The following is a 26,318-nucleotide window of genomic DNA, read 5'->3' on the forward strand; positions in this document are numbered from 1 at the left end:
GAGACTAGTAAGAAACAATTATGAACTTTTTTATTACTCTTAACTTTTAAAAATATTTTTGCTAAGTTTCGTTTTTTCAAGAAGAACTGAAACATGTGAAATCTCTAAGAAAATTAAAATTTATCTTATATAGTGGCGTTTTCAAACTTCTTTTTTATAAATATATACCCACTTGTATGCCACCTACACTTTTTCTAAATATATATATATATATATATATCATCATCATCATCATCATCATTTAACGTCCGCTTTCCATGCTAGCATGGGTTGGACGGTTCAACTGGGGTCTGGGGAGCCCGAAGGCTGCACCAGGCCAGTCAGATCTGGCAGTGTTTCTACAGCTAGATGCCCTTCCTAACGCCAACCACTCTGAGAGTGTAGTGGGTGATTTTATGTGTCACCGACACAGGTGCCAGACGAGGCTGGCGAACGGCCACGCTCGGATGGTGTTTTTATGTGCCACCGACACAGGTGCCAGACGAGGCTGGCGAACGGCCACGCTCGGATGGTGTTTTTATGTGCCACCGACACAGGTGCCAGACGAGGCTGGCGAACGGCCACGCTCAGATGGTGTTTTTATGTGCCACCGACACAGGTGCCAGAGAAGGCTAGCAGACGACCACGCTCGGATGGTGTTTTTTATGTGCCACCGACGCAGGAGCCAGATGAGGCTGGCGATCGGCCACGATCGGATGGTGATTGTTACGTGCCCACAGCATGGAGGCCAGTCGGTGCGGCACTGGTTACGGCCACGTTCGGATGGTTTTCTCGTGTGCCACCGGCACTGGTACCACATAGATACAAATTCCATTGATGTTCATCTATTTTGATTTTGTTTGATTTTTTGATTTTTTGATTTGATTTGATTCGATTTTCACTTGCCTCCACAGGTCTTCACAAGTGTCACAAGAAGGAAGGTATGCACAGGTGGACTGACTACGTCCCAGGTAGGGGCCACGGGTTATGGCCTGACTAGTCTTGCCGGGTCTTCTCACGCACAGCATACTTCCATAGGTCTCGGTCTCTAGTCATTTCCATATATATATTTATATATATGTGTGTGTGTGTGTGTGTGTATGTATATATAGATAGATAGATAGATAAATAGATAGATAGATATGCTAGCATGGAAGGCAGACGTTAAATGAAGGTGGTGGTGGTGGTGGTGGTGGTGGCGGCGGCGGCAGTGATGAGGATGATGAAATTTTACTTGCTTACATAATCTCAGTGTGCCCAGTAAGGATTAGGAATTTATCTCTTTTGAAGACCTGGTATTATGTATTTAATCTGTCTATTGTGATTTGTGAATGCAGTCTAGATTGACGTGGAACACAACTCACTCTTTTGTTTAAAATACATGGTCCGTGTTGATTTAATTGATCTTTGCATGTACATGAACTTTAAGTGCAACGCTTAGTATGCTCTGTGACTTCCATGAAGTGTTGCTAGTGTTCTTTCTTTTTAGAATTCTCTCTTTTACTCTTTTACTTGTTTCAGTCATTTGACTGTGGCCATACTGGAGCACCGCCTTTTAGTCGAGCAAATCAACCCCAGGACTTATTCTTTGTAAGCCTAGTACTTATTCTATCGGTCTCTTTCGCCAAACCACTAAGTTATGGGGAGGTAAACACACCAGCATCGGTTGTCAAGTTATGGTGGCGGGACAAACATAGACACACAAACATACACACACACACACACACACACACATATATATATATACTATGGGCTTCTTTCAGTTTCTGTCTACCAAATCCACTCACAAGGCTTTGGTTGGCCCGAAGCTATAGTAGAAGACACTTGCCCAAGGTGCCACGCATTGGGACTGAACCTGGAACCATGTTGTTGGTAAGCAAGCTACTTACCACACAGCCACTCCTACGCCTATATTTAAATACTCACAAGAAGCAGGATTCTATTCCTTCTTTTTAAAATCTGTCTGACTGACTGTCTGTCTGTCCCCCTCTCTCACTTTCTCTCTCTTGTGCTTTCTTACATACTGATGGAGACAGAAGACTCTGACATTGATTTCAAAATATGAGCATCCTGATGTTCAATCAACTAAACAATTCTCTCATTGAATTAGCATACAAAATGGCTGAGTATCACTTGCATACATATAACCTTCATATACACTCATTGCTAGAATCAGTGTGACACAAGTGCAAAAAGGCTGGACATTTGAATTACAGGTACAATTCATCTAATGGGATTTTTATGGTTTCTGTTTATTCAAATTCACACACAAGGTGTTGATCAACCCAAGGTTATCGTACACTTACAAAAATGCCACTCAGTGAGATTGAACCTGGCAACTAATGATTGTGAAGTAGACTATTTCACTACTTAGCCATGTTTAACTCCTCAGCCTGCGTTTGCATATACACATATACACACATATACAAACACATTTTTTAAAAGCGGAATGAAGAAAATTTTACCGTAAATCCTCGTGTATAATCCGCATTTCCCCCCCAAAATTTAAAAGTCAAAATCCCTAGTGTGTACTACATATGAGGTTAAAAAAGAAAAATATTTTCTAAGCAATGTCCGAGTCTCTATTTGCTGTCCGGCAATGTTTATTCAGATGCATTTTGTAATGTCGGGCGCGAAAATACCTTAAGCTAAGCCAGATATCAATGAAGTCATAAAAGAATCATCCGTAACTTGCAGTAAGCAACATTTATTAAATGTTATTACTGTTATTTCTTTATTTTCTGCAAACAAAATGCACAAAAAAGCTAAACATTTGCATTATGTTATATATACAATAATAATAAAGAACGTTACTGTATACATTTTTACAAACCAAGGATGTTATATAGACCTCCTTGACTCAAGTTAGAGAAGGGGTGCATATTATACACAAGGTTTAGGTTTTTCAGAGGTATAGATCCCTAAAAATCCCCTGTGTATTATACTGAATGGTGGACTATACTCGAGGATTTATGGTAATTAAGCTCTAAAATATCTTTTATCTTTTATCTTGTTTCAGTCATTTGACTGTGGCCATGCTGGGGCACTACCTTGAAGGGTTTTAGTCAAAGGAATCGAATCTAGTAGTTATTTTATTAAAGCCTGGTACTTATTCTATCAGTCTGTTTTTCTGAACTGCTGAATTATAAGGACATAAACAAACCAACACCGATTGTCAAGTGGTGGTGGCAACAAACACAAACACACACATACACACACATACACATGCACATACATGTGTGCATGCACACACATGCACACTAGGCTTCTTTCAGTTTTTGTCTATCAAATCCATTCACAAGGCTTTGGTTGGTTCAGGGTGATAGTAGAAGACTTACCCAAGGTGCTATGCTGTGGGACTGAACCCAGAACCTTGTGGTTGGGAAGCAAAATTCTTCAAAAGCAAATGAAAGCTATTTATAATTTGGAAGATATAGTTTGCTGTGCTCAATTCAGATAACAGTACCCCACTCTCCCAGTGAAGGCATGTGGCTTAGTGGTTAGGGTAATGGGCTCATGATCGTAAGGTCATGAGTTCAATTCCTGGCAGTGCATTGTGTCCTTGAGCAAGACACTTTATTTCATGTTGCTCCAATCCACTCAGCTGGCAGAAATGAGTGGCGAGCTGGCAGAAATGTTAGCATGCCAGGCGAAATGCTTAGCGGTATTTCATCTGCCATTACGCTCTGAGTTTAAATTCCACTGAGATCGACTTTGTCTTTCATCCTTTCAGGGTCGATAAATTAAGTACCAGTTATGCACTGGGGTCAATATAATCGACTTAATTCCTTTGTCTGTCCTTGTTTGTCCCTTCTGGGCAGTAAAGAAATAAGAAATGAGTTGTACCTGTAATTCAAAGTTCTGGCCTTCTCACATTCTGTGTCATGCTGAATCTCCCTGAGAACTAAATTAAAGATATGCATGTTTGTGGGGTGCTTGGCCACTTGCAGGTTAATTTCATGAACAGGCAGTTCTGCTAATTGGATCAACTAGAACCCTCATCATCATAACCAACAGAGTGTCATGCAAACCCTACTCTCCTGCAAAAACTTTCTCTGCTGCCTTGTCAAAAGTAATTGATATTTTATCTTTACAGGATGGGTGTATCGACCGAATATTCGCCAACGTTTTGAAGGTACATTTAATGATATCCAAGTTGACAACAAACTGACAGAGTCAATCCTACCCAAAATAATCTGTGACCAAAAGCAACAAATCCCTCAGATGGCAGTAATACCCATTATTTATCCCCTTTCCAACAACACAATGACCCTAACAATGCCAGCTGAAGGATCAATTAACTCTAATCCTGAACCCAACAACTTAGAAAATCCGATGCTCAATACTGAGTTTGTTTCTGCTAATAGTGTCCAAATGTGCCAAGATCAAATGTATTCAGATGTTTGTTCATGGGAATCCAGTTGGTCAAACCAAGATATTTCTGGTAAGTTGATTCATGTAAACTGAGGAGAGCATTGTACTGATATGTATGGATCATCATCATCATCATCATCATCATCATCATCATCATTTAATGTCTGTTTTCCATGATGGCATGGGTTGGATGGTTTGACTGGGGTCTGGGAAGCCAGGAAGCTGCACCAGGCACCAGCCTGATCTGGCAGTGTTTCTACAGCTGGATGCCCTTCCTAATGCCAACCACTCCGTGAGTGTAGTGGGTGCTTTTTATGTGCCACCGGCACAGGTGCCAGGGGAGGCTGGCAATGGCCACAATCAGTTGGTGCTTTTTATGTGCCACCAGCATGGAAGCCAGTCATGGCGGCGCTGGTATCAGCCATGTTTGGATGGTGCTTTTACATGCCACTGGCACAGGTATCACATCTACAATTTCCATTTGATTTTTTGATATATGATGCTAATTGAAGGCAGGTGGCTCAGTGGTTAGAGTGTCAGGCTCATAATCATGAGGTAGTGAGTTTGATTCCTGGACTGGGTTGTGTATTGTACTCTTGAGTAAAACACTTTATTTCACGTTACTTCAGTTCACTCAGCTCTTCCATAAACAACCTTGCCTGGACTTGTGTTTTGGAGGGGAACTTTCTAGGTGCAATCCCATGGTCATTCATGACTGAAGGAGATCGTTTCTGATGTTAATGGAGAATGAATGTTGGAGGGAAAAGGTCTCTATACTGATAGAGGAGTATACCTATGACAGAGAAAGATTTAAGAGATGAGGAAGAAGTGGTGAAGTTAGATCTAAGACTACTGGTTCTCACAAGTGAGATGAGAAAAGACCTATATGGTAAACCTGTTCAGTCTATGCTAGTCTGGAAAGATGTTAGGACATTGATGTCGAGGTTAAAGGTTATATATATCATCATCTATCTATATCTATAAAAGGTAGGATATGTGTGTGTGTGTGTGTATGGGAATGAATTTATGCACATCCACAAATTAGCACTAGGAGGACATTGGTCACAACCATGGCTGTGCTTTTGTCTGTCAACTTATTTTTCTTGAGGCACCCGTGGATAGCGGTAAAAATCGATTTTCAACCATAACTTTTACCAATTTTGAATGTCGGTGAAATCTGTAAGTTTGCTAACATGAGTTAAGTCTCCTTGCAATGGTGAACAGTATTGTGTGTGTTGATGTGTGTGTGTGTGTGTGCGTGTGTGTGTGTGTGAGGGAGAAAGAGAGTGACAGCATACATTTTAAAAAATTTATTTTTCCTTGCATCTTTTTTGAGTGATTGACTGAGAGAGAGAGTGATAGCATAACACCTCTTTCTCTCTCTCTCTCTGTGAAAGACACTAAAAAAAGATGCGAGAATATATATATGTATGTATGTATGTATGTATGTATGCATGCATGCATGTATGTATGTATCTATGTATGTATCTCTCTGTTTGTCTATCAATCACTCATTTGCCTTTGCCATTTCACATCCATTTTCCATGCTGGCATGTGTCAGAGGGTTTCACAGGATCCAGTGAGCCAGAGGACTGTGCTAAGCTCTACTGTCTGCTTTGGCATGGTTTCTATGACTGGATGTCTTCCCCCTACACCAACCACTTTACAGAGAGTACTGGGTGCTTTTTATGTGGCACCAGCACCAATGAGGTCACCGAGTAACTTGCATGACAAGATCCTTCAACTGAGTGAGGAATAGCGGTGGCTTTGTGCTAGGTAATGAGATGTTAGAGTATGATAGAGGGACAAAAACAAGTGTGTTGCTGTAGAGGAGATTCATAGCTGCTCCATATGTGTATGTGTGTGTGTGTGTGTGTGTGTTAAAGCAAGCTAATTTTATTTCCTGAAAACAGCTGCCACTGTTTCTGTTGTCAATGTTGTTTCAAGGATAAGCTGCCAAATTCCGAACCATTCTGGGTCAATTAGATACCTGTACCCCTGTTGCAACTCCCTCTCTCCTTTCTGTTTAGGTTTTGCCAATGAGGAAATTTGAGATCAGCAATACAATCCAATAAAATACACGTCAGTTATACAGTCTCTCCACCATCTTTATGAAGAGAGAGGAGTCTTCAAGATGGCCAAATTGATAGAGTACTGGACAGCCAGATGAGAGGTTTGTGGTTTGTATCCTATCACTAGCACAACACTGTGTCCATAGCCAGCAGAGACACTTAACTCTCAGATGTTTCAGTCCACCCAACTATGTAGAGATGCTGCAAGGTGAGACACTGTTGTTATCAGCAATGTAACACTGTAATGTTGATGGATGTGTGATTAGCTAAAAGAGTAGCAAGTTTAGTTCTTGAGATAACAGCAGGCATGGGGAACCTTCTTGCAAGAAGCAGGCTGCATAAGGCATGGCTCATCATCAGGGGGACCGCACTACTAAAAAAAATTAACAAAAAATTTCGTTAGGCCTACCGGTCACAAAAGTCCTGAGGGCTGCAGTTTGCTCATGACTGGATCTACAGCTTGGAGAAGGACTAGCTTTGCCAAGCTGACAACCCTTTAGCGTTTAAACAGGCCCCTGAAGGCTGTAGTTTGCGCATGACTGGATCTACAGCTTGGGGAAGGATTAGCTCTGCCAAGCTGACAACCCTTTAGCGTTTAAACAGGCCATATCAGACCCAAATATTCTAGCTGTTTTGTGTTCAAACTGGCCAAATCCAACCTCTCACACCTATCCGACAATATCATTCTAAAAATAAAGAATCACATCATTGGAATCTTGAAGTTATGAGATGATGCATGATTAATTCAAAAGAAAGAGTATAAATATACATGACATTTGACAGAGTAATCTGAATGCTAAAAGTTAACCTAAAAACATCACATGAAGCCAAAGTCTTCAAGCAGTGATACTAATGACCAAATGGAGTTATGAAACTCATCACTTCTGGTAAGAGTAATAAACTCCTTATCACCTTGATATCCTTTTTATCTAGAAACTAGCAGTATAGCCCGGCGTTACTTGGGTTTGTTTTCTTTTTGACCCTTTAGAATTGGAATTTTTGAAAAGTAAAAATTTTGCATTATGTAGTTTGTTATACTCTTTAAGTGAACATTTTTCTGGTTGAAATACACCGAAAAATAGCGACACAGCAGTCAAAAATTCGTAAAAAATAGGGATTTTCATAGAAAAAAAAAAGCACCTTTTTGATGTAAATAATTTTTGGTGTTAACATGGTCCGATTTGAATTTTATCTTCTACGGAATGAAGAGCAAGCCTTCTTCTATCATACTCTCAATTTTGGTCAACTTGCGCCGCAGGGTCTCCGAGGAGATAGTGTTAGTTGAAGGCTACCAAACCTGCCACACACAGACAACTTCAGCTTTATATATAAAGATTACAATTTGAATGGATGAATGTTTGTTTTGTATCATTAATGACATGAAATAGTCAAACTAGTGCATCTGTTGCACAGAGTTCATTATTGATGCTGTTGCTGCTATTACTATGTCAACAGCTGCAAAGTATTTGTTAATTCCGTACTTCAGAGTGAGTAGCATTTAGCAGATGAAGTTACAGATCAGTCTATGAATAAGATTCCAAAAGATGACAAACAATATTTCCATAAGATCTGTTTGTTTGCTGCTGGATGAATTATTGGTTGGAATGTAGAATAACATGTTCTACCCTGTGACACAATAAGTGAGTTTATGTTCTGCATGTGACATGAACTTGTGACCTGTAAGTTAAGATCCGCAGTTATTTCACTGCCGTACAACTACTGTTGCTAACCTTTAAATGTATCAAAACTTTATCAGTTTATTATTATTAGTAGTAATAATACACTGGTTAGATTTAATTTACTCTCTCTCTCTTTTACTTGTTTCAGTCATTTAACTGTGGCCATGCTGGAACACCGCCTTTAGTCGAGCAAATCGACTCTGGGACTTATTCTTTGTAAGCCTAGTACTTATTCTATCAGTCTCTTTTGCTGAACCGCTAAGTGACGGGGACATAAACACACCAGCATCAGTTGTCACGCAATGCTAGGGGGACAAACACAGACACACAAACACACACACACACACACACACACACACACACACACACACACATATATATATATATATATATATCTCTTATTATAAAAGGCAGATTTTATCTGCCTCCCTTTGGGAGTTATACAAATCTACAATATAGGATTTCTTCAATTACAATTTACCTTGCATTTTTAAGAGTACAATGCATCGCGTCATGCCAGGTCCAGTTTTTAAAATTTAAACTCCAATTAAGCAAAATTTACAGAAAACTCACATTCTGGTGTGTGTGTCAAATGCTTCTCTTAGTCTGGTTTACAGCACACGCAAACGCACACACACACAGTGGGCAACGAATAAAATGAAAGTAATTGACTTACTGTAGTGAGTGATTCTTTCACTCTGCCTCCCACTTCCTCTTTCAACACATAGACACGCAAATATATAAATAAAATTGTAAGCTAACGTGCGTGTGTGTGAGTGGGTGTGTGTGGGTGTGCGTGCGTGTGTGTGTGTGAGGGTGCATGTGTGTGTGTGTGTGTGTGTGCGTGTGCGTGAGTGTGTGACAGGAAAGTTTTTTATGACGAATATAACACCTATATCCAAGTAGCAGAAAGATAAGACAGTAAGGTGTGATTTGAGGGAGATTGGCTGCTATTTCTACCATGTCTAGCTGCCATGTAGGGGTCTCCCTCATAGGCTCATACATACATATATACATAGATAAGACAGTAAGGTGTGATTTGGGGGAAATTTGGCTGCTATTTCTACCAGGTCTAGCTGCCATGTAGGGGTCTCCCTCATAGGCTCATACATACATATACATAGATAAGACAGTAAGGTGTGATTTGGGGGAAATTTGGCTGCTATTTCTACCAGGTCTAGCTGCCATGTAGGGGTCTCCCTCATAGGCTCATACATACATATATACATAGATAAGACAGTAAGGTGTGATTTGGGGGAAATTTGGCTGCTATTTCTACCAGGTCTAGCTGCCATGTAGGGGTCTCCTCATAGGCTCATACATACATATATACATAGATAAGACAGTAAGGTGTGATTTGGGGGAAATTTGGCTGCTATTTCTACCAGGTCTAGCTGCCATGTAGGGGTTTCCCTCATAGGCTCATACATACATATATACATAGATAAGACAGTAAGGTGTGATTTGGGGGAAATTTGGCTGCTATTTCTTCCAGGTCTAGCTGCCATGTAGGGGTTCCCTCATAGGCTCATACATACATATATACATAGATAAGACAGTAAGGTGTGATTTGGGGGAAATTGGCTGCTATTTCTACAGGTCTAGCTGCCATGTAGGGGTCTCCCTCATAGGCTCATACATACATATATACATAGATAGACAGTAAGGTGTGATTTGGGGGAAATTTGGCTGCTATTTCTACCAGGTCTAGCTGCCATGTAGGGGTCTCCCTCATAGGCTCATACATACATATATACATAGATAAGACAGTAAGGTGTGATTTGGGGGAAATTTGGCTGCTATTTCTACCAGGTCTAGCTACCATGTAGAGGTCCCCCTCATTGGCTCATATATATATATACATACATAAGACAGTAAGGTGTGATTTGAGGGAGATTTGGCTGCTGTTTCTACCAGGTCTGTTAGGCCTTCTCATGTAAACTCAAGCTTTCTCATGCCTTGAACATAAGACCAAAGCAGAGAATGTATTCGTTTATTCTTCTGCTTTTTCCAGCCATTGGTCTGTGGCCATGCTGGGGCAATGCCTTGAAGAATTGTAGTTTAATGAATCAACTCCAGTTTTATTTTTGTAAGCATTGTACTTATTCTATCTGTTCCTTTGTCAAACCACTAGGTGACAGGGATGTAAACAAACATTCGTTGTCAAGCAGTGGTGGAGGACAATCACAAGCACAGACACGCACACACACACACATACATGCATACACATATACACACATACATACATACATACATACATATATATATATGTGTGTATATATATATTGCAGCCTGGAAGGTGTTTGTAAGCCATTTAAGAAACACACAAAAACCGTTACATTCACTTCAACATTTAAATTTAATTTGCCAAAATATTTTCGTCGCTTTGAGACCGCAACCTGTTCACTGACAAAAATATCGTGCTAACAGGTCGCGGTCTCAAAGCGACGAAAATATTTTGACAAATTAAATTTAAATGTTGAAGTGAATCTAACGGTTTTTGTGTGTTTCTTAAATGGCTTATAAACACCTTCAACGCTGCAACTGTTTTCGTTCCAGCACACGATCTCAGATCAAGTCACTTGCTATGCATGTACATCTCTGTAACTATATATATATTTATATATATATATATGTATATTGGTAAAAACAGTAAGATAACAAAAGAAAGAAAGAGACCTCAATATTATGTAAATAGAGGAAATCTTTATATATAAAAGTGAGGTTGTGTGTCTGTCTCCTACGATTTAGATTCCTAACTACTCCCACATTTTGCAGTGCAGTTTAACCAAAACCGGGTGTCTTATAGTCGTGATTCATATCGAGACCGTCTGGGTATTAGCGCGCGTCTACGATGAGTCTACGATTTAAAAAAAATTTACCATCAATTTTTCCCATTTTTAATCCATTTTTGACATATATAAGGGAAGTAACTCTCTAAAATTTATTATTAAATCTCAGAACGTAAAAAGCTACAGTAACACCCCTCCCCCTTTGTGGTTAGCCATATTGAGATGGCTATTATACTTTACATCTCTAAAAATGCTTATATAATTATTTCCCTTACAAACCCGAGCAACGCCGGGCGATTACTGCTAGTATATATATATATATATATATATATATATATATACACACACATATATATGACGGGCTTCTTTCAGTTTCCGTCTACCAAATCAACTCACAAGGCTTTGGTTGGCCCAAGGCTATAGTAGATGACACTTGCCCAAGATGCCACGCAGTGAGACTGAACCCTGAACCATGTGGTTGGTAAACAAGCTACTTACCACACAGCCACTCCTGCGCCTAATTCATAATATATTTCTATTAAAAGTTGCTTCTATCTTTTTTTAAAATTTATTTTTTACTTGTTTCCGTTATTGAACCTGCAGTGTTTCTGGGGCCCCACCTTGAAGGGTTTAGTCAAACTAACTGACCCCAGTACTTGTTTTTAAGTCTGAAACTTATTCTTTCAGTTTCTTTTGTTTGAATTGCTAAGTTATGGAAATGTAAACGAAACACCACCGGTTGTGAAGCAGTGGTGGAGGACAAACACAAACACATGGTACTTGTTGACTCAGGAGCTATAGTAAAAAACACTTGCCCCAGGTGCTGTGCAGTGGGACTGAACCCAAAATCAGGTTGCAAAGCGAGTTTCTTAACCACACAGCCTTGTCCACTCCTATGTTAAATTAAATGAAATCAATATTTTTTTTTTTTTTTAAAAAGGCTTTCTCCTTTTCTTCTTTCCTGATTTATGAACATTTCTCTGTTTTTGTTGTGATTTCCTTCTTAAACAACTAACTATCCTTTAATCTTAGAGATTTCTTTAAGCTTAGAAAGCAGTTTGTAAGAAAACAGAAGATAATATATTATACCATGAAATAAAGTAGGAACTTATGTATTGGGTAGGATTTTTTCCTTGAATAAGAAGACATCAATGATAAATTTTTTGAGTACAATGTTGAATTATAGTTCCAAACATTAATCACAGATTTTGCATTATATTCTCATGCCTCTTTGCTTTAATCATAAGTTAATCCTCTCATAACCTACAATAGTTCATGAAGGTTGCTCTATAAGCATGGTTATGAAAAGAAAAGCTAATCTTTCTTTGCATACGATGCTAGATCTCACGAGGTAATTTTCCCAGAAGGTAAACCGGCATATATAGAAGCATGTGTTTTGTCAAAAAATATATCAAAATACTATGACCCAAGAGGTGCATGTCATAATTCTTATACGTGTAAAGTGTATATAATTTTTATACATGTACAGTGCAAAATAAATGGGAAATGTTAAATAAATTGGTGGCTTACAGTTCTGAAATAAAATCTTGTCCATGCTTGGTCAAGACTTGTGAAATAAGATCCATTGCTATTTCATCTTCCCACAGTTAATATTAAAAACGATAAACATCGCCCTTTTCAAGCCTAGCCAGGCTTATGGGCCTGGTTTCTCAGTTTCTGTGGTGTATGTGTTCCCCCCAGCTGGACAGGATGCCAGTCCATCGCAGCGTTACTCAAGAAACAGGAAGAGAGAGTGAGAGAAAGTTGTGGCGAAAGAGTACAACAGGGGTCGCCACACCCCCTGCAGAACCTCGTGGAGCTTTTAGGTGTTTTCGCTCAATAAACACACACAATGCCCGGTCTGGGAATCGAAACTGCAATCCTCCGACCGCGAGTCCACTGCCCTTACCACTGGGCCGTTGCGCCTCCACACAGTTAATATTACTAACTTTTATATATATTGAAAACTTTATGTGTTTATTATTAGTTGTAGTGGCTGTGTGATGCAGGCATGGCTGTGTGGTGAGAAGTTTACTTTCCAGCCATGGAATGGATTTGCTAGCCAGAAACTAAAAGAAGGCTATCACATACAAACATGCATGCATGCATACATACATATGCATATACATACATACATACACATATGGATGTGTGTGTATTTGTGTCTCTTTGTCTTGACATAGCATGATAATTGTAAAATGATTGTCACAGTTATATAAGCAGTGTCATTTGTTTCTAGTATTCTGTGGGAACTTGTCTGGTCATGGAGAAATATTGCCTTGCTTGTCAACAGGTGGTTTGTGGCAGGAAGGGCATCACTCCATAGAAAATCAGCCTCAGTAAACTCTACTTAACCCATGCAAGCATGAAAAAGTGGATGTTAAAGTGATGATGGTGATGATGATGATGATGATGATGATGATGATGGTGATAATGATGATAGCCAATATTTTATTCATTCGACTCCTTTTCTCTCTATATAATTTTAGGAAGCAGTTATATTTCTCCTTGGACAAACCTAAGAAGTGTAGTGTCATATTCCACAGCTGAGACATCTCAAGGTCTTCAGTATAGCACTAAATATATGCTAAGTTCTGCTGCTACTCTCAATGCAAACTGCTACAGTCCTGCATTATTAAATGACCAAATTCAGTCTAGTCCTCCTGAATATTGGCCACTCGAGGAACAGTATAAAGCTCAGCAAACTTCTCCAATGGATTCATTTCAAGGTAAGCAATTATCAATATTTTCATGCAACATCTTCTGATCAATTCATAATTCTTTTGTGATTCAACTAAGATATAACCAAGATAGTCTCAATATATCTATGTGTGTGAGTGTGTGTATGTATCTCAAACAAAATCACCCTGGGTCCATTATGCAAATTTAGGCCTTCCATAAGCTAATTTTTTTCTCTGACACTCACTACTATAGACTAATTTTAATCCAGACAGCCTCTTCTCCTTAGCTTTACTTCATAATAATAATAATAATAATATTTACATAAACATTATATTAGTTACTTGTACTGTAATATTTTGCAGTATGTTGCTAGATTGCTTTAGATATTGATTTCAAATTTTAGCTCAAAGCCAGTAATTTCTGGGGAGGGGCAAGTCGATTACATCGACCCCAGCGCTCAACTGGTACTTATTTTATTGATCCCAAGAAGATAAAAGGCAAAGTCAATCTTGGTAGAATTTGAACCCAAAAGTAAAGAAACAGTACTGTGAAATTGAATACCTAGTGGTATTTCTTTACATCCCTTTCTGTTTTACATTTAAGTCCTAGTAGAGGTTAAGTTTGTCTTTTATACTAATGATACACAGTGTGCTCCAGATGGACCACAAGTGATCCATACCAACGTTTTTGGTGGTCAAATGTGAGTTTTATGTCCTGCATAATGCATTATTGTCATCATTGTTTAACATCCACTTTTCCCTGTTCATATGGGTTGGATGGAATTTGTTGGGGGTGCATTTTCTATGGTTGGATGCTCTTCCTGTTGCCAACCCTCAATTATTTTCAAGTAAGGTAATATTTTCCCATGACAAGACATGTCTCAGAAAACTGGAAATAAAAGACACCACTTGCATGACAGTGACACTTGTTTACAACTATCACACAATGTCAAGGAAAGATGACAATAACACATGCATGCATGCACACACACACGCATGTGCGCGCGTGCACATACATACACACACACACCAGACTTCTTTCAGTTTCCTTTTGTCAAATCTACTCACAAGGTTTTTGTCAGCCCCAGGGCTATAGTTGAAGACATACATCCAAGGTACCACACAGTGGAACTGATTCTGAAACCATGTGATTGTAATTGGAAAGCAAACTCCCTGTCACACAGCCACACCTGTGCCTGTTTAATACAGTTTAATATAAATTTATATTTGATGGGCCATGAAGTTTTCATCACTAATTTTGTGGATCACCCTCTGAATGAATAATACAAGTTAAAAACAGGATTTTTTCGAAAATGTGTAACATTGTACAATAGTTAGCAATTATATTTCAATTCTTTTGTGATTATATTTCTAATGAATAGACTGTTTCAATTAATTTTTAATATAATGAAATTTGATTCGAGCGAGGTTGTTGCCAGTGCCGCTGGACTGGCTCCTGTGCAGGTGGCACATAAAAAGCACCATTTGAGCGTGGTCGTTGCCAGTACTGCCTGACTGGCCCTCGTGCCAGTGACACATAAAAGCACCCACTATACTCTTGGAGTGGTTGGAGTTAGGAAGGGCATCCAGCTGTAGAAATTCTGCCAGATCAGATAGGAGTCTGGTGCAGCCATCTGGTTTGCCAAACCTCAGTCAAATCGTCCAACTCATGCTAGCATGGAAAGTGGATGTTAAACGATGAACAAACGATTGGGAAGAGTTTTGTAAACTATCTGTAGTTCTGTATAATAGTATATTATTTTAGTATTGACGAATTGAAATCTCAAGATATAATTCATATTATAACGAGCTTTAATGTGGTAGGTCTCAGATGAGTTGGTATTAGAAAAAGGTTAAAACCTCTCCAGTTTCATTTTTACGACATTTCTGTTACATATTGTAAAGAAATAAATCGAAGAGATTGTTCTTAGTTTCTCTTTTGCCTTTCTTTCTTTCACTCATTCTCTTCTGTTATGTAACAAAGATGGTGAACATTACAGAACAATAGGGCCAAGTCTATAAACCAGTTATTTTTTATTGATTGATTACAGAGCAGTGGATTGGTGGAATTGTTGATGTATCAGAAAAAATGCTTTGCGCTAAGTAGCAATTTTTCTGGGTCTTTACTTTCTGAGTTCATAACTTTGCCTTTCAGTCTTTCAGAGTCGATAAAATAAAGTACTAATCAGGTACTGGGAGTTAATATAATCGATTCTTCCCCGCCTCTAAAATTACAGGCCTTGTTTCATAATTTGAGACCATTATGAAAAGGCAGCAAGCTGGCAGAATCGTTAGTGCATCAGGCAAAATGCTTGGCAACATTTCTTCTGGCTCTTTACCTTCTGAGTTCAAATCCTGCCAAGGTCGACTTTGCTTTTCATTCTTTTGGGGTTGATAAAATAAACTACCAGTCAAGTTGAGGGTTGATATAATTAACAGATTCCTTCCTTCAAATTTGCTTGCCTTGTATCTAAATTAGAAACAACTGTGCTGGTGCCACGCTGTGCTAGTGTGACACTGTGCCAGTACCACATTGTGCCAATGTCATGTCACTGTGCTGGTGCCATGTAAGAAGCACCCATGCTAATACTGTGTAAAAAGCATCCAGTGCACTCTGTAAAGTGTTTGGCATTAGGAAGGGTGTCTAGCCATAGAAACCATGTCAAAACAGACAACTGGAGTCTGGTGCAGCTCTGCGACTGGACAGCTCCTGTCAAACTATCCAACGCATGCCAGCATGGGAATTATGAATTGGGTAGCAAGGCTGTCACATACCTTGAGAAATGCAAGAGTGTCACAATATACTCTTTCCCAAGGCAGCTAGCTGCCAGAAATGTTAGCACACTTGGGCGAAATGCTTAGCGGTATTTTGTCTGTCTTTATGTTCGACCAAGTTTGACTTTGCCTTTTATCTTTTCGGGGTCGGTAAATTAAGTACCAGTTGCATATTGGGGTAGATGTAATTGACCAGCCCCCTCCCCCAGAATTTCAGGCCTTGTGCCTAGAGTAGAAAAGAATATTCCAAAACGATAAGGTGGCGAGCTGGCAGAAACGTTAGCACGCCGGGCGAAATGCTTAACGGTATTTCGTCTGCCACTACGTTCTGAGTTCAAATTCCGCTGAGGTCAACTTTGCCTTTCATCCTTTCGGGGTTGATTAAATAAGTACCAGTTACACACTGGGGTCGATATAATCGACTTAATCCGTTTGTCTGTCCTTGTTTGTCTTCTCTGTGTTTAGCCCCTTGTGGGTAGTAAAGAAATAGGTATTTCGTCTGTCGTTACATTCTAAGTTCAGATCCCACCAAGGTCAACTTTGTCTTTCATCCTTTTGGGGTCGATAAATTAAGTACCAGTTGTGTACTGGAGTCGATCTAATTGACTGCCCCTCTCTGAAATTTCGGGCCTTGTGCCTAGAGTAGAAAAGAATATATTCTTTCTTGTACTACAAACTTTATTCCCTTTGCCTATCTATATTCTCTTTGCCTGTCTAACAAACCAGCAATTGCATATTAAATTCCAATATTCTCATACTTATAATTTATCTTTTACTTTTTACTTATTTCAGTCATAGGACTGTGACCATGCTAGGACATTGTCCTTGAAGGGTTTTACTTGAATGAACCCCAGTACTTATTTTTCTTTTAAGCCTAGCACTTATTCTATCTGTCACTTATGCTAAACTGCTAAATCATAGGGATGTAAACAAACCAACACCAGTTGTCTAGTGGTGGTTCAGGACAAATACAAACCCAAAGACACTTCCCCATACATACACATACAATGGGCTTCTTTCAGTTTCCGTCTACCAAATCTATTCACAAAGCATTAGTCGGACCAGGGCTATAGTAGAAGACACTTGTCCAAGATGCCACACAGTAGGACTGAACCTGGAACCATGTGGTTGGAAAGAAAACTTCTTACCACACAGCCACAACATGTTTTTTTTCTTTTCTCTTGCAGACCTTTCCAGTTTATCAACAACTCTAAAAACTGACGAAAGCAGTGAATCAAATGAAAATTTATCTTTTCTTGAATATATGCATGGTCAGGAATACCTCTTCAATTCAACAATGCCCGTTTCTGAGGAACCATTTATCTCTCCTGATAAGCTGTCTCCTATTTTACATAAGTGTTCTGACCAAAGTATATTGGAAATTCCTGAAAGCTATTCAAATTCAAAAGGTAATAATCTATGCCAAAGTATTTCAAATTTTTTTATTTTACCTTCTTAATGGTTCTGCACACCCTTTCTTCTTTATAGCTCTTTTAGCTATAACTTTTCTTTCTTTTTTCTTTGTATTTTGTTCTCTGTACTGTGTATGCACTTTAGGTTTTCATTGCTGTCTTTGTTTACTTGAATTACTGTTGCTTTTTGTCTCCTTTTTACCCTGTATCAAGGTTTAGATTTGGTTGAGAAGCAAGCTTCTTACCACACAGTCACATTTGTGCCTTCATATATATATATATATATATATATATATCATCATCATCCATCATCATCATCATCATCGTTTAACGTCCGTTTTCCGCGCTAGCACGGGTTGGACGGTTTGACTGGGGTCTGGGAAGCCAGGAGGCTGCTCCAGGCTTCAGTCTGATCTGGCAGAGTTTCTACGGCTGGATGCCCTTCCTAACACCAACCACTCTGCGAGTGGAGTGGGTGCTTTTTACGTGCCACCTGCACAGGTGCCAGGGTGGGTCTGGCATCGATCACGATCGGTTCGAGCTTTTAACGTGCCAGCCAAGGTGGCGCTGGCATCGGTCACGTTCGGATGGTGCTTTTTGGGGGTGCAGGTAATATAGGGAAGCACCAGTGGGGAGGGTTGGGGTGAGGAACGATGACAGCTAGGGTTGATGCAGGTTCATATACATATATATATATACATATACATATATATATACATATACATATATATATATATACATATATATATATATATACATATACATATATATATACATATACATATATATATATACATATACATATATATATATATATATACATATACATATATATATATATACATATACATATATATACATATACTTTATTTTAAGCAGCAGAAAATTCAACAAAATCTGTTACTCTGAGTTTCTCGTTGCCGTTCATCAGACAGTTTTTGCTAGAATGTATATGAAACTGTCTGATGAACGGCAACGAAAAACTCAGAGTAACAGATTTTGTTGAATTTTCTGCTGCTTAAAATAAAGCATATTACTCTACCACTGGTATTTGAGTACTCTTTTTTCCACCTTGTTTCACATTTATGTGTTTACTCCGGTATAATACATATATATATACAATATATATATATATATACATATACATATATTATATACATATATATATATATATATACATATAATATATATACATATATATATATACATATATATTATATACATATACAATATATATATACATATATATATATAGGCACAAATGTGGCTGTGTGGTAAGAAGCTTCCTTCCCAACCATATGGCTTTGAGTTCAGTCCCACTGCATGCCATCTTGGGCAAGTGTCTTCTACTATTGCCTCAGCCAACCAAAACCTTATAACTGTATATGAAAGATGGAAACTGAAAGAAGCCTGTCGTGTATATATATATATATATAGAGAGAGAGAAAATACTAGAGTGAAAAAACGACAGAAGGCTTGAATGTTAAAAAATATATATATTTGCGTCAATATGTCTGAAGAATATTAGAAAATTTAAAAAAAAAAATTTTTTTCCTCTTATAATGACATAAATTAAAAGAAATACCGGTTTCGCGTGTAGCTTTTCAAATTCTTGTGAGAAATTTGAAAAGCTACATGCGAAACCGGTATTTCTTTTAATTTATGTCATTATAAGAGGAAGAAATTTTTTTTTTTTAATTTTCTAATATTCTTCAGACATATTGACGCAAATATATATATTTTTTAACATTCAAGCCTTCTGTCGTTTTTTCACTCTACTATTTTCTATATATTCACCCATGTGCTTTCACAAACCAACTTTCTTATCTATCTATATATATATATATATATATATTAAAATATAGATATATAGAAAACAAAATTATTTTATTCTACACAGGTAGAAAAATAGAAAAAAGAAGTTGAAAATGCACTAGGATTTGTTTAGGTTCATTTCACAGATTTCTCTTGCAAAACAGTTGCAGCATGGCTCCACGTCTTTCTATCTCAACTTTTGAAGATCAGAAAAATCTGTGAAAATGGTTAAGTCTTTAAAAATTTATGAATCCCAGTACATTTTCAACTTCTTTTTTCTGTGTGTGTGTGTGTGTGTGTGTGTTTGTCCCCCATCACTGCTTGACAACCAGTGTTGGTGTGTTTACATCCCCATAACTTAGTTCAGCAAAAAAAAACAAAAAAAGAAACAAACAAGACTACTGGGGTCGATTCACTCGACTAAAAAGTTCTTCAAGACTGCCAGTAATAATCTGTAAAACAACAAAGAAAGGCATTACTTCTCAGAAGCTGGGTGCTACTTTTGACTCATGCTCTCTCTCTCTCTCTCTCTCTCAATATATATATATATATATATATATGGGCGCAGGAGTGGCTGTGTGGTAAGTAGCTTGCTTACCAACCATATGGTTCTGGGTTCAGTCCCACTGTATGGCACCTTGGGCAAGTGTCTTCTACTACAGACGCGGGCTGACCAAAGCCTTGTGAGTGGATTTCGGAGATGGAAACTGAAAGAAGCCCATTGTATGTATGTGTGTGTATATGTTTGTGTGTCTGTGTTTGTCCCCCCCAACATCGCTTGACAACCGATGGTAGTGTGTTTACATCCCTGTAACTTAGCAGTTTGGCAAAAGAGACCGACAGAATAAGTACTTGGCTTACAGAGAATAAGTCCTGGGGTTGATTTGCTCGACTAAAGGCAGTGCTCCAGCATGGCCACAGTCAAATGACTGAAACAAGTAAAAGAGTATATATGTACTAGCAGTATCGCCCGGCGTTGCTCGGGTTTGTAAGGGAAATAACTATATAAGCATTTTTAGAGAGTTATAGCCAAAAAATAGCAAAAAATGCATTAAAAATGGAAAAAATATGATGGTAAATTTTTTTTTAAATCGTTGACTCATCGTAGACATTTTTAGAGAGTTACTTCCCTTATATAATAGCGAAAAAATGCATTAAAATGGAAAAAAAACGATGGTAAATTTTTTTTTAAAATCGTAGACTCATGTAGACGCTTTCTTAGCCATTTCTGTTTTGGTGTCTTCAAGCCATGAAGTCGTTGTTCTAAAAGAACACTGGTCTCCTTGACAACGCATTACGACGTTGATTTCCTTACACTCCCTTCCCCACAGGTGCAGGTGTGAGCGTGGACGCCAACTCTGCCGCCATCGACACACGAAAAATTATGCATTAAAATGGAATAAAAAATGATGTTAAATTATTTTTAAAATCGTAGACTCATCGTAGACGCGCGCTAATATTCAGACGGGCTCGATATGAATCACGACTATAAGCTACCCGAATTTGGTGAAACTGCACCGCAAAATGTGGGAGTAGTTAGGAATCTAAATCGAAGGGGACAGACACTCACACAACTACAGTTTTATATATATAGATATACATAGTGCAGTAGTGGTGAGATGTGACAGCAAAGAAAAGCATACGTTCACTCTCTGCATGCAATTAGACTCGGAAAGTTCGTGAGGAACCCATTGACCCAATTTGCTGACTTTTCCGATAGCACACAGGTCTCAATGAATGGTTGAATGACCAAATCCAAGCTTCTCTGCTAGTTCCTCAACAGTTACGATGAGATTTTATTCCACCAGGGTTTTCAGGATGTCCTTGTCGAGTTCTACAGATCTTTCAGGATGAGGCTCGTCTTCTAGGCTGTAGTTTATGGCTCGGGATTTCTGGAACCACCATTGACACTGCCTTACGCTTATTGTCCAATCCCCATATACTGCATTAAATATTCTTTGCACACATTTATATTCTGTTATTCTTTTATATGTTTCAGCCTTGAGGTTGTGGCCATGCTGGATCATGTGTGTGTGTGTGTGTGTGTGTGTGTGTGTGTGTCTATCTGTCTGACTGTCTGTATGTATATATGTATATGTATGTGTGTGAACAATAATATTTTCAACAGATGTGTTGCAAATGTATCTGATTGTTCTCAAGCTTCAATACTGTGTGTGTGTGTGTATGTGTGTGTGTGTATGTATGTATGTATATGTATGTATGTATGTATGTATATGTATGTATGTATGTATGTGTGTATGTATGTATGTGTGTGTATGTATGTGTTTGTGTATGTGTGTGTGTGTGTATGTATGTATGTATGTATGTATGAGTGTATGTTTACTTTATTACTAACACAAGCCACTACGGTTATTTAATGTAAAGTCTTCCTCAAATCACTCTCTCTCTCGCTATTTACTCTCTTCCAAGAACATTTTCACTCACTCTTAGCTCTTAGCTTCCCATACATTTTACTCATGTATCTATCAGCGTCATAGACAGAATACTTTCAGTTTAGTCTTCCTCAAATCACTCTGTCGCTATTTACTTTCATTTTATTCGTTGCACACTGTGTGTGTGCGTTTGCGTGTGGTGTAAACCAGACTAAGAAAAGCATTTGACACACACACCAGAATGTGAGTTTTCTGTAAATTTTGCTTAATTGGAGTTTAAATTTTAAAAACTGGACCTGGCATGACGCGATGCATTCTACTCTTAAAAATGCTAGGTAAATTGTAATTGAAGAAATCCTATATTGTAGATTTCTATAACTCCCAAAGGGAGGCAGATAAAATCTCCATTGAAAAATCTCCTTCAACAAATTGCATGGAAATGTGGACATTACACAATGACATTAAAATGTGGATATTAAACAGTGGCAGCAACAATCATCATCATAGTCGTCGTCATCTTCCTCCTCCTCCTCATTATCATCATCATCATCATGATAATGATAATAATAATAATAATAATAATAATAATAATGATAATAATAATAATGATAATAATAAATTCATTTTGGGTTATGATTTGATTATCTACAGGTGAGAATTTTTTTTCTGTTAAAGATCTAGATGTCTTGGATGGATTAAAAGAAAAGTTAGACGACTGTCTTTCAGTTGACAACATACCACAGCTTGACATTGGCAGGTGAGTATTGTTATTCTAATAATTTTTAATGAGGTTTACCAATATAATTCTCCAAATTGGATGATGATAATTATGACAATCACTTTTACAAAAATACCAATTTCTTATATAACACCAGAATTCTACTGATTCCATAATTAAAGAATCATTAGGCGAGTGATTCTGAGTGCTTGAGATTATAATACAATTGATGTCGTTCCTCTACTACAATAGTGAACCCATCCTTTCAAATTCACAAAACACTCCTCAGGTATATAGTGCTTACACTGCTTACAATAATGAGTAGCACCTGCCTATGATATTAAGTCACAAATATGTCTATTGGATTAGTGAAAGTTATGTATTCTGACTGTTCAGTACCAGTAAATCTCTCTCTTTATAAAGCTGAAGTTGTCTGTGTATGGCAGGTTTGGTAGCTTTCAACTAACACTATCTCCTCCAAGACCCTGTGGTGTAAGTTGACCAAAATTGAGAGTATGATAGAAAAAGGCTTGTTCTTCCTTCCGTAGAAGAAAAAATTCAAATCGGACCATGTTAAGACCAAAAATTATTTACATCAAAAAGGTGCTTTTTTTCTATGAAAATCCCTACTTTTTACGATTTTTTGACTGCTGTGTCACCATTTTTCAGTGTATTTCAACCAGTTAAATGTTCACTTAAAGAGAATAACAAGTTACATAATGCAAAATTTTTACTTTTCAAAAATTCCAATTCTAAAGGGTCGAAACAAACCCGAGCAATGCCGGGCGATATTGCTAGTATATATATAAACTGTAGTCTGTTTAACTGGCAAACTTATATTTTGATAATTTGGTCAGTTGGCAAATCTCCTGATAAAGAAATATTCCAATCAAAACTTTGGCCAAGAGAGAGTCTTTTCACAGTTTCTCAACATTTGAAAAAGTAAAGCATTAACCCTTTAAACCAGCCATATCTAGTCCAAATATTCTACCTGTTTTATGAGTGGAGGCACATGGCCTGGTGGTTAGGGCAGCAGATTCGTGGTCGAGGGATCGCAGGTTCGAATCTCAGACCGGGCGATGTGTGTGTTTATGAGTGAAACACCTAAGCTTCACATGGCTCCAGCAGAACGTAATGGCGAACTTTCTCTCACTCTTTTCTCCTGCATCTTGCAGCTCACCTGCGACGGACCAGCGTTACGTCCAGGTGGGAAACCTACACACCAGCCCTTATGAGCCAGACATGGCTCGAGAAGGAACAAACAACAACAACCTGTTTTATAATAATAATAATAATGAAATTATTGTATACAGTGCTCAGGTGCACCACAATGCTCAGGTGCACCGTTCAAACTGGCTGGATTTGGCTTCTTACACCTACACTACAATGTTGTTATAAAAGTAAACAATCCCATTATAACAAACTCAAAGCTACGAGATAATGCATGTTTTGATAATTCAAAACAATGTAAATTAATAACCATTACATTTGAGTAATCTGAAATTAAAGTAATTTTTAACTGTTAAAGGGTGAATAATAGTCAGAAAATTTAGAAGTAAATAAATACTATGTTATAACTCTGCCATCTAATGTAAGGTCTTGGGCATGTTAATGATTCTGCCAGCTCACTACATAAACTCAATTAATAATGGTTGGTAATTAAGTTTAAGGTTATTAACTTTTTCTTCCTTTATTTTTTTTACAGATGGATGGCATACTTGAACCAACCAGAGCAATTTGATGAACAGACACTGGAGTTGTTTTTTAGTAACTCATCTGACCCAGAATTAACTGATACTTACTAAGGTTTGATAAGATTGATACCGACATTATAGATATTGCATTAAACTGGTCAGTTTTAGCAAGCATCAGTAAATCTTTTGCAAAGCTATTCCCATAGTTCATGCTGTTTGATTGACATATCATAAAGAAACATTTTCAAATAAATCTTGAAACTATATGTTTATATTATTTTATAATATATTTTTTGTATTATTAGTTATTTATATTATTAGGTGCAGGTATGGCTTTTTGGTAAGATGTTTGCTTTTCAACTACATGGTTTCAGGTTCAGTCCCACTGTGTATCACCTTAGGCAGGTGTCTTCTACTAGAGTCCCAGGCTGACCAAAGTCGTGTGAACGTATTTGGTGGGTGGAAACTGAGTGAAGCTTGTATACATATGTGTGTGTATGTATGTTGTTGTCTCCTTGCCTTGAGGTTATATGATAGTTATAAGCAAGTGCTGTCCATTTCCATCTGAGAAATGTCTGGTCATGGGGAGATATTACCTTACTTGGTAACAGGTGAAGTTTGGCAACAGGATGGGCATCTGGCTACAGAAAATCCACCTCAACAAATTCCATTCCACCCATGCTACCATGTAAAAGTGAACGTTAAATGATGATGACAATTTCATTACCAACATCAATGAAAGCATAAATGATAATAAAGTCTATTTTGTTGTTCTGTATTTTAGAGATGAGGAATTCTGTACATTATTTACATTGGATGGATATGTGTCCTCATCTTGTTTGTTGTTACCACAACATTTCGGCTGACTTACTCTTCAGCCTTCAGGGTTGGGTTCAAAATTCCACCAGGACACCTGATGAAGGCTGGAGAGTAAATCAGCCGAGACATTGTGGTAACAACAAACAAGATGAGGACACATATCCGTCCAATGTAAATAATTTAGTCTATTTTGTAGTAATTCTGATGGGAAGATGAGTTTCTTATTGTCTTCATCAGGTAGGTGACATCCAGTGTTTTGAGTTCAAATTTGTCTTTCATACATTTATACTTGTACTTGCAGTGTCATTCACTCAGGGTGGGGGTTGAGCTGGCTCTGACCAACAACTTCATCACATTCCTCATGAATGCTGACCACATCTGACAGCCAGCTCAAATGTTCCAGCAGCAAAGCCATGCTTCTGCCTGTGGCCCAAAAATCCAATTTGTAAATTTGACAAATTCCCCACTGGGAGAGCAGCATGTTGTAGCTGTTGTTGACACTCATTGTTGAGTGCATGTTCCGAACATGAAACTTCCATTCATTTTGGATCAATAAAGCAAAAGAACTATACAGGGTGATGCATTAGTGGAACTATACCTTGTGGTATTTGCTCCAGCTGTGTTCTGACTTCAAATCCTGTCATGGTCTACTTAGGTGTTAGACTTATCCCATCACTTGGTTCAACCACAGCTACCTGGTTGAGTGTCTCTAGCGTAATCCACTCTGTCGCAAGTATTTAGGCCAGCCAGGACCCTGGTTTCAAGAGAACTTCCTTGACCCCCCACCAGTCTTGAAGGACCCTTAACTGTAAGGGATGATGGGAAAGTGTTGCTGTCAAATGCATCTAGTCACTTGAGTCATTTAATGTCTGTTTTCCATGCTGGCATGGGTTGGAAGTATTAATTAATATAATATCTTGGTAGGTTGTCAACACATCTAGTACCTACTTTCTATTCTTGAAAGGTGGCTGGAATGTGAGATATTGCTATACATCCTGCCTAAGATAAAAATTACTGATTTAAACTCAGATCAAAGGGAAATCTTCTTTCGAGATATTCCATAAAATACATCACTTATATATATTTCTTTCTTGTTATAATTTCAATATCTGTTT

General features: G+C 38.1%; 1 protein-coding gene across 4 annotated transcripts in view; it reads left to right on the forward strand.

Annotated features, from left to right (window-relative positions):
• Positions 1-24,650, forward strand: part of LOC118767772 (transcription factor Sox-3-B-like) — a 45,293-nt gene extending 20,643 nt beyond the window's left edge. For 2 of the 4 annotated variants that reach the window (XM_036512901.1, XM_036512911.1), the window contains exons 3-7: positions 4,076-4,423; positions 13,386-13,625; positions 17,540-17,761; positions 22,624-22,729; positions 24,396-24,650. In XM_036512901.1, coding sequence (XP_036368794.1) covers positions 4,076-4,423; positions 13,386-13,625; positions 17,540-17,761; positions 22,624-22,729; positions 24,396-24,495 — 1,016 coding nt within the window. In that variant the 3' untranslated portion in view covers positions 24,496-24,650. The remainder of the gene's footprint in view (positions 1-4,075; positions 4,424-13,385; positions 13,626-17,539; positions 17,762-22,623; positions 22,730-24,395) is intronic. The other 2 variants (XM_036512907.1, XM_036512916.1) reach the window with 2 other exon arrangements.
• Positions 24,651-26,318: the final 1,668 nt, after the last annotated feature.

This window comes from Octopus sinensis, linkage group LG2, assembly GCF_006345805.1.
Source record: "Octopus sinensis linkage group LG2, ASM634580v1, whole genome shotgun sequence".
NCBI classification, from domain to species: Eukaryota; Metazoa; Mollusca; class Cephalopoda; order Octopoda; family Octopodidae; genus Octopus; species Octopus sinensis.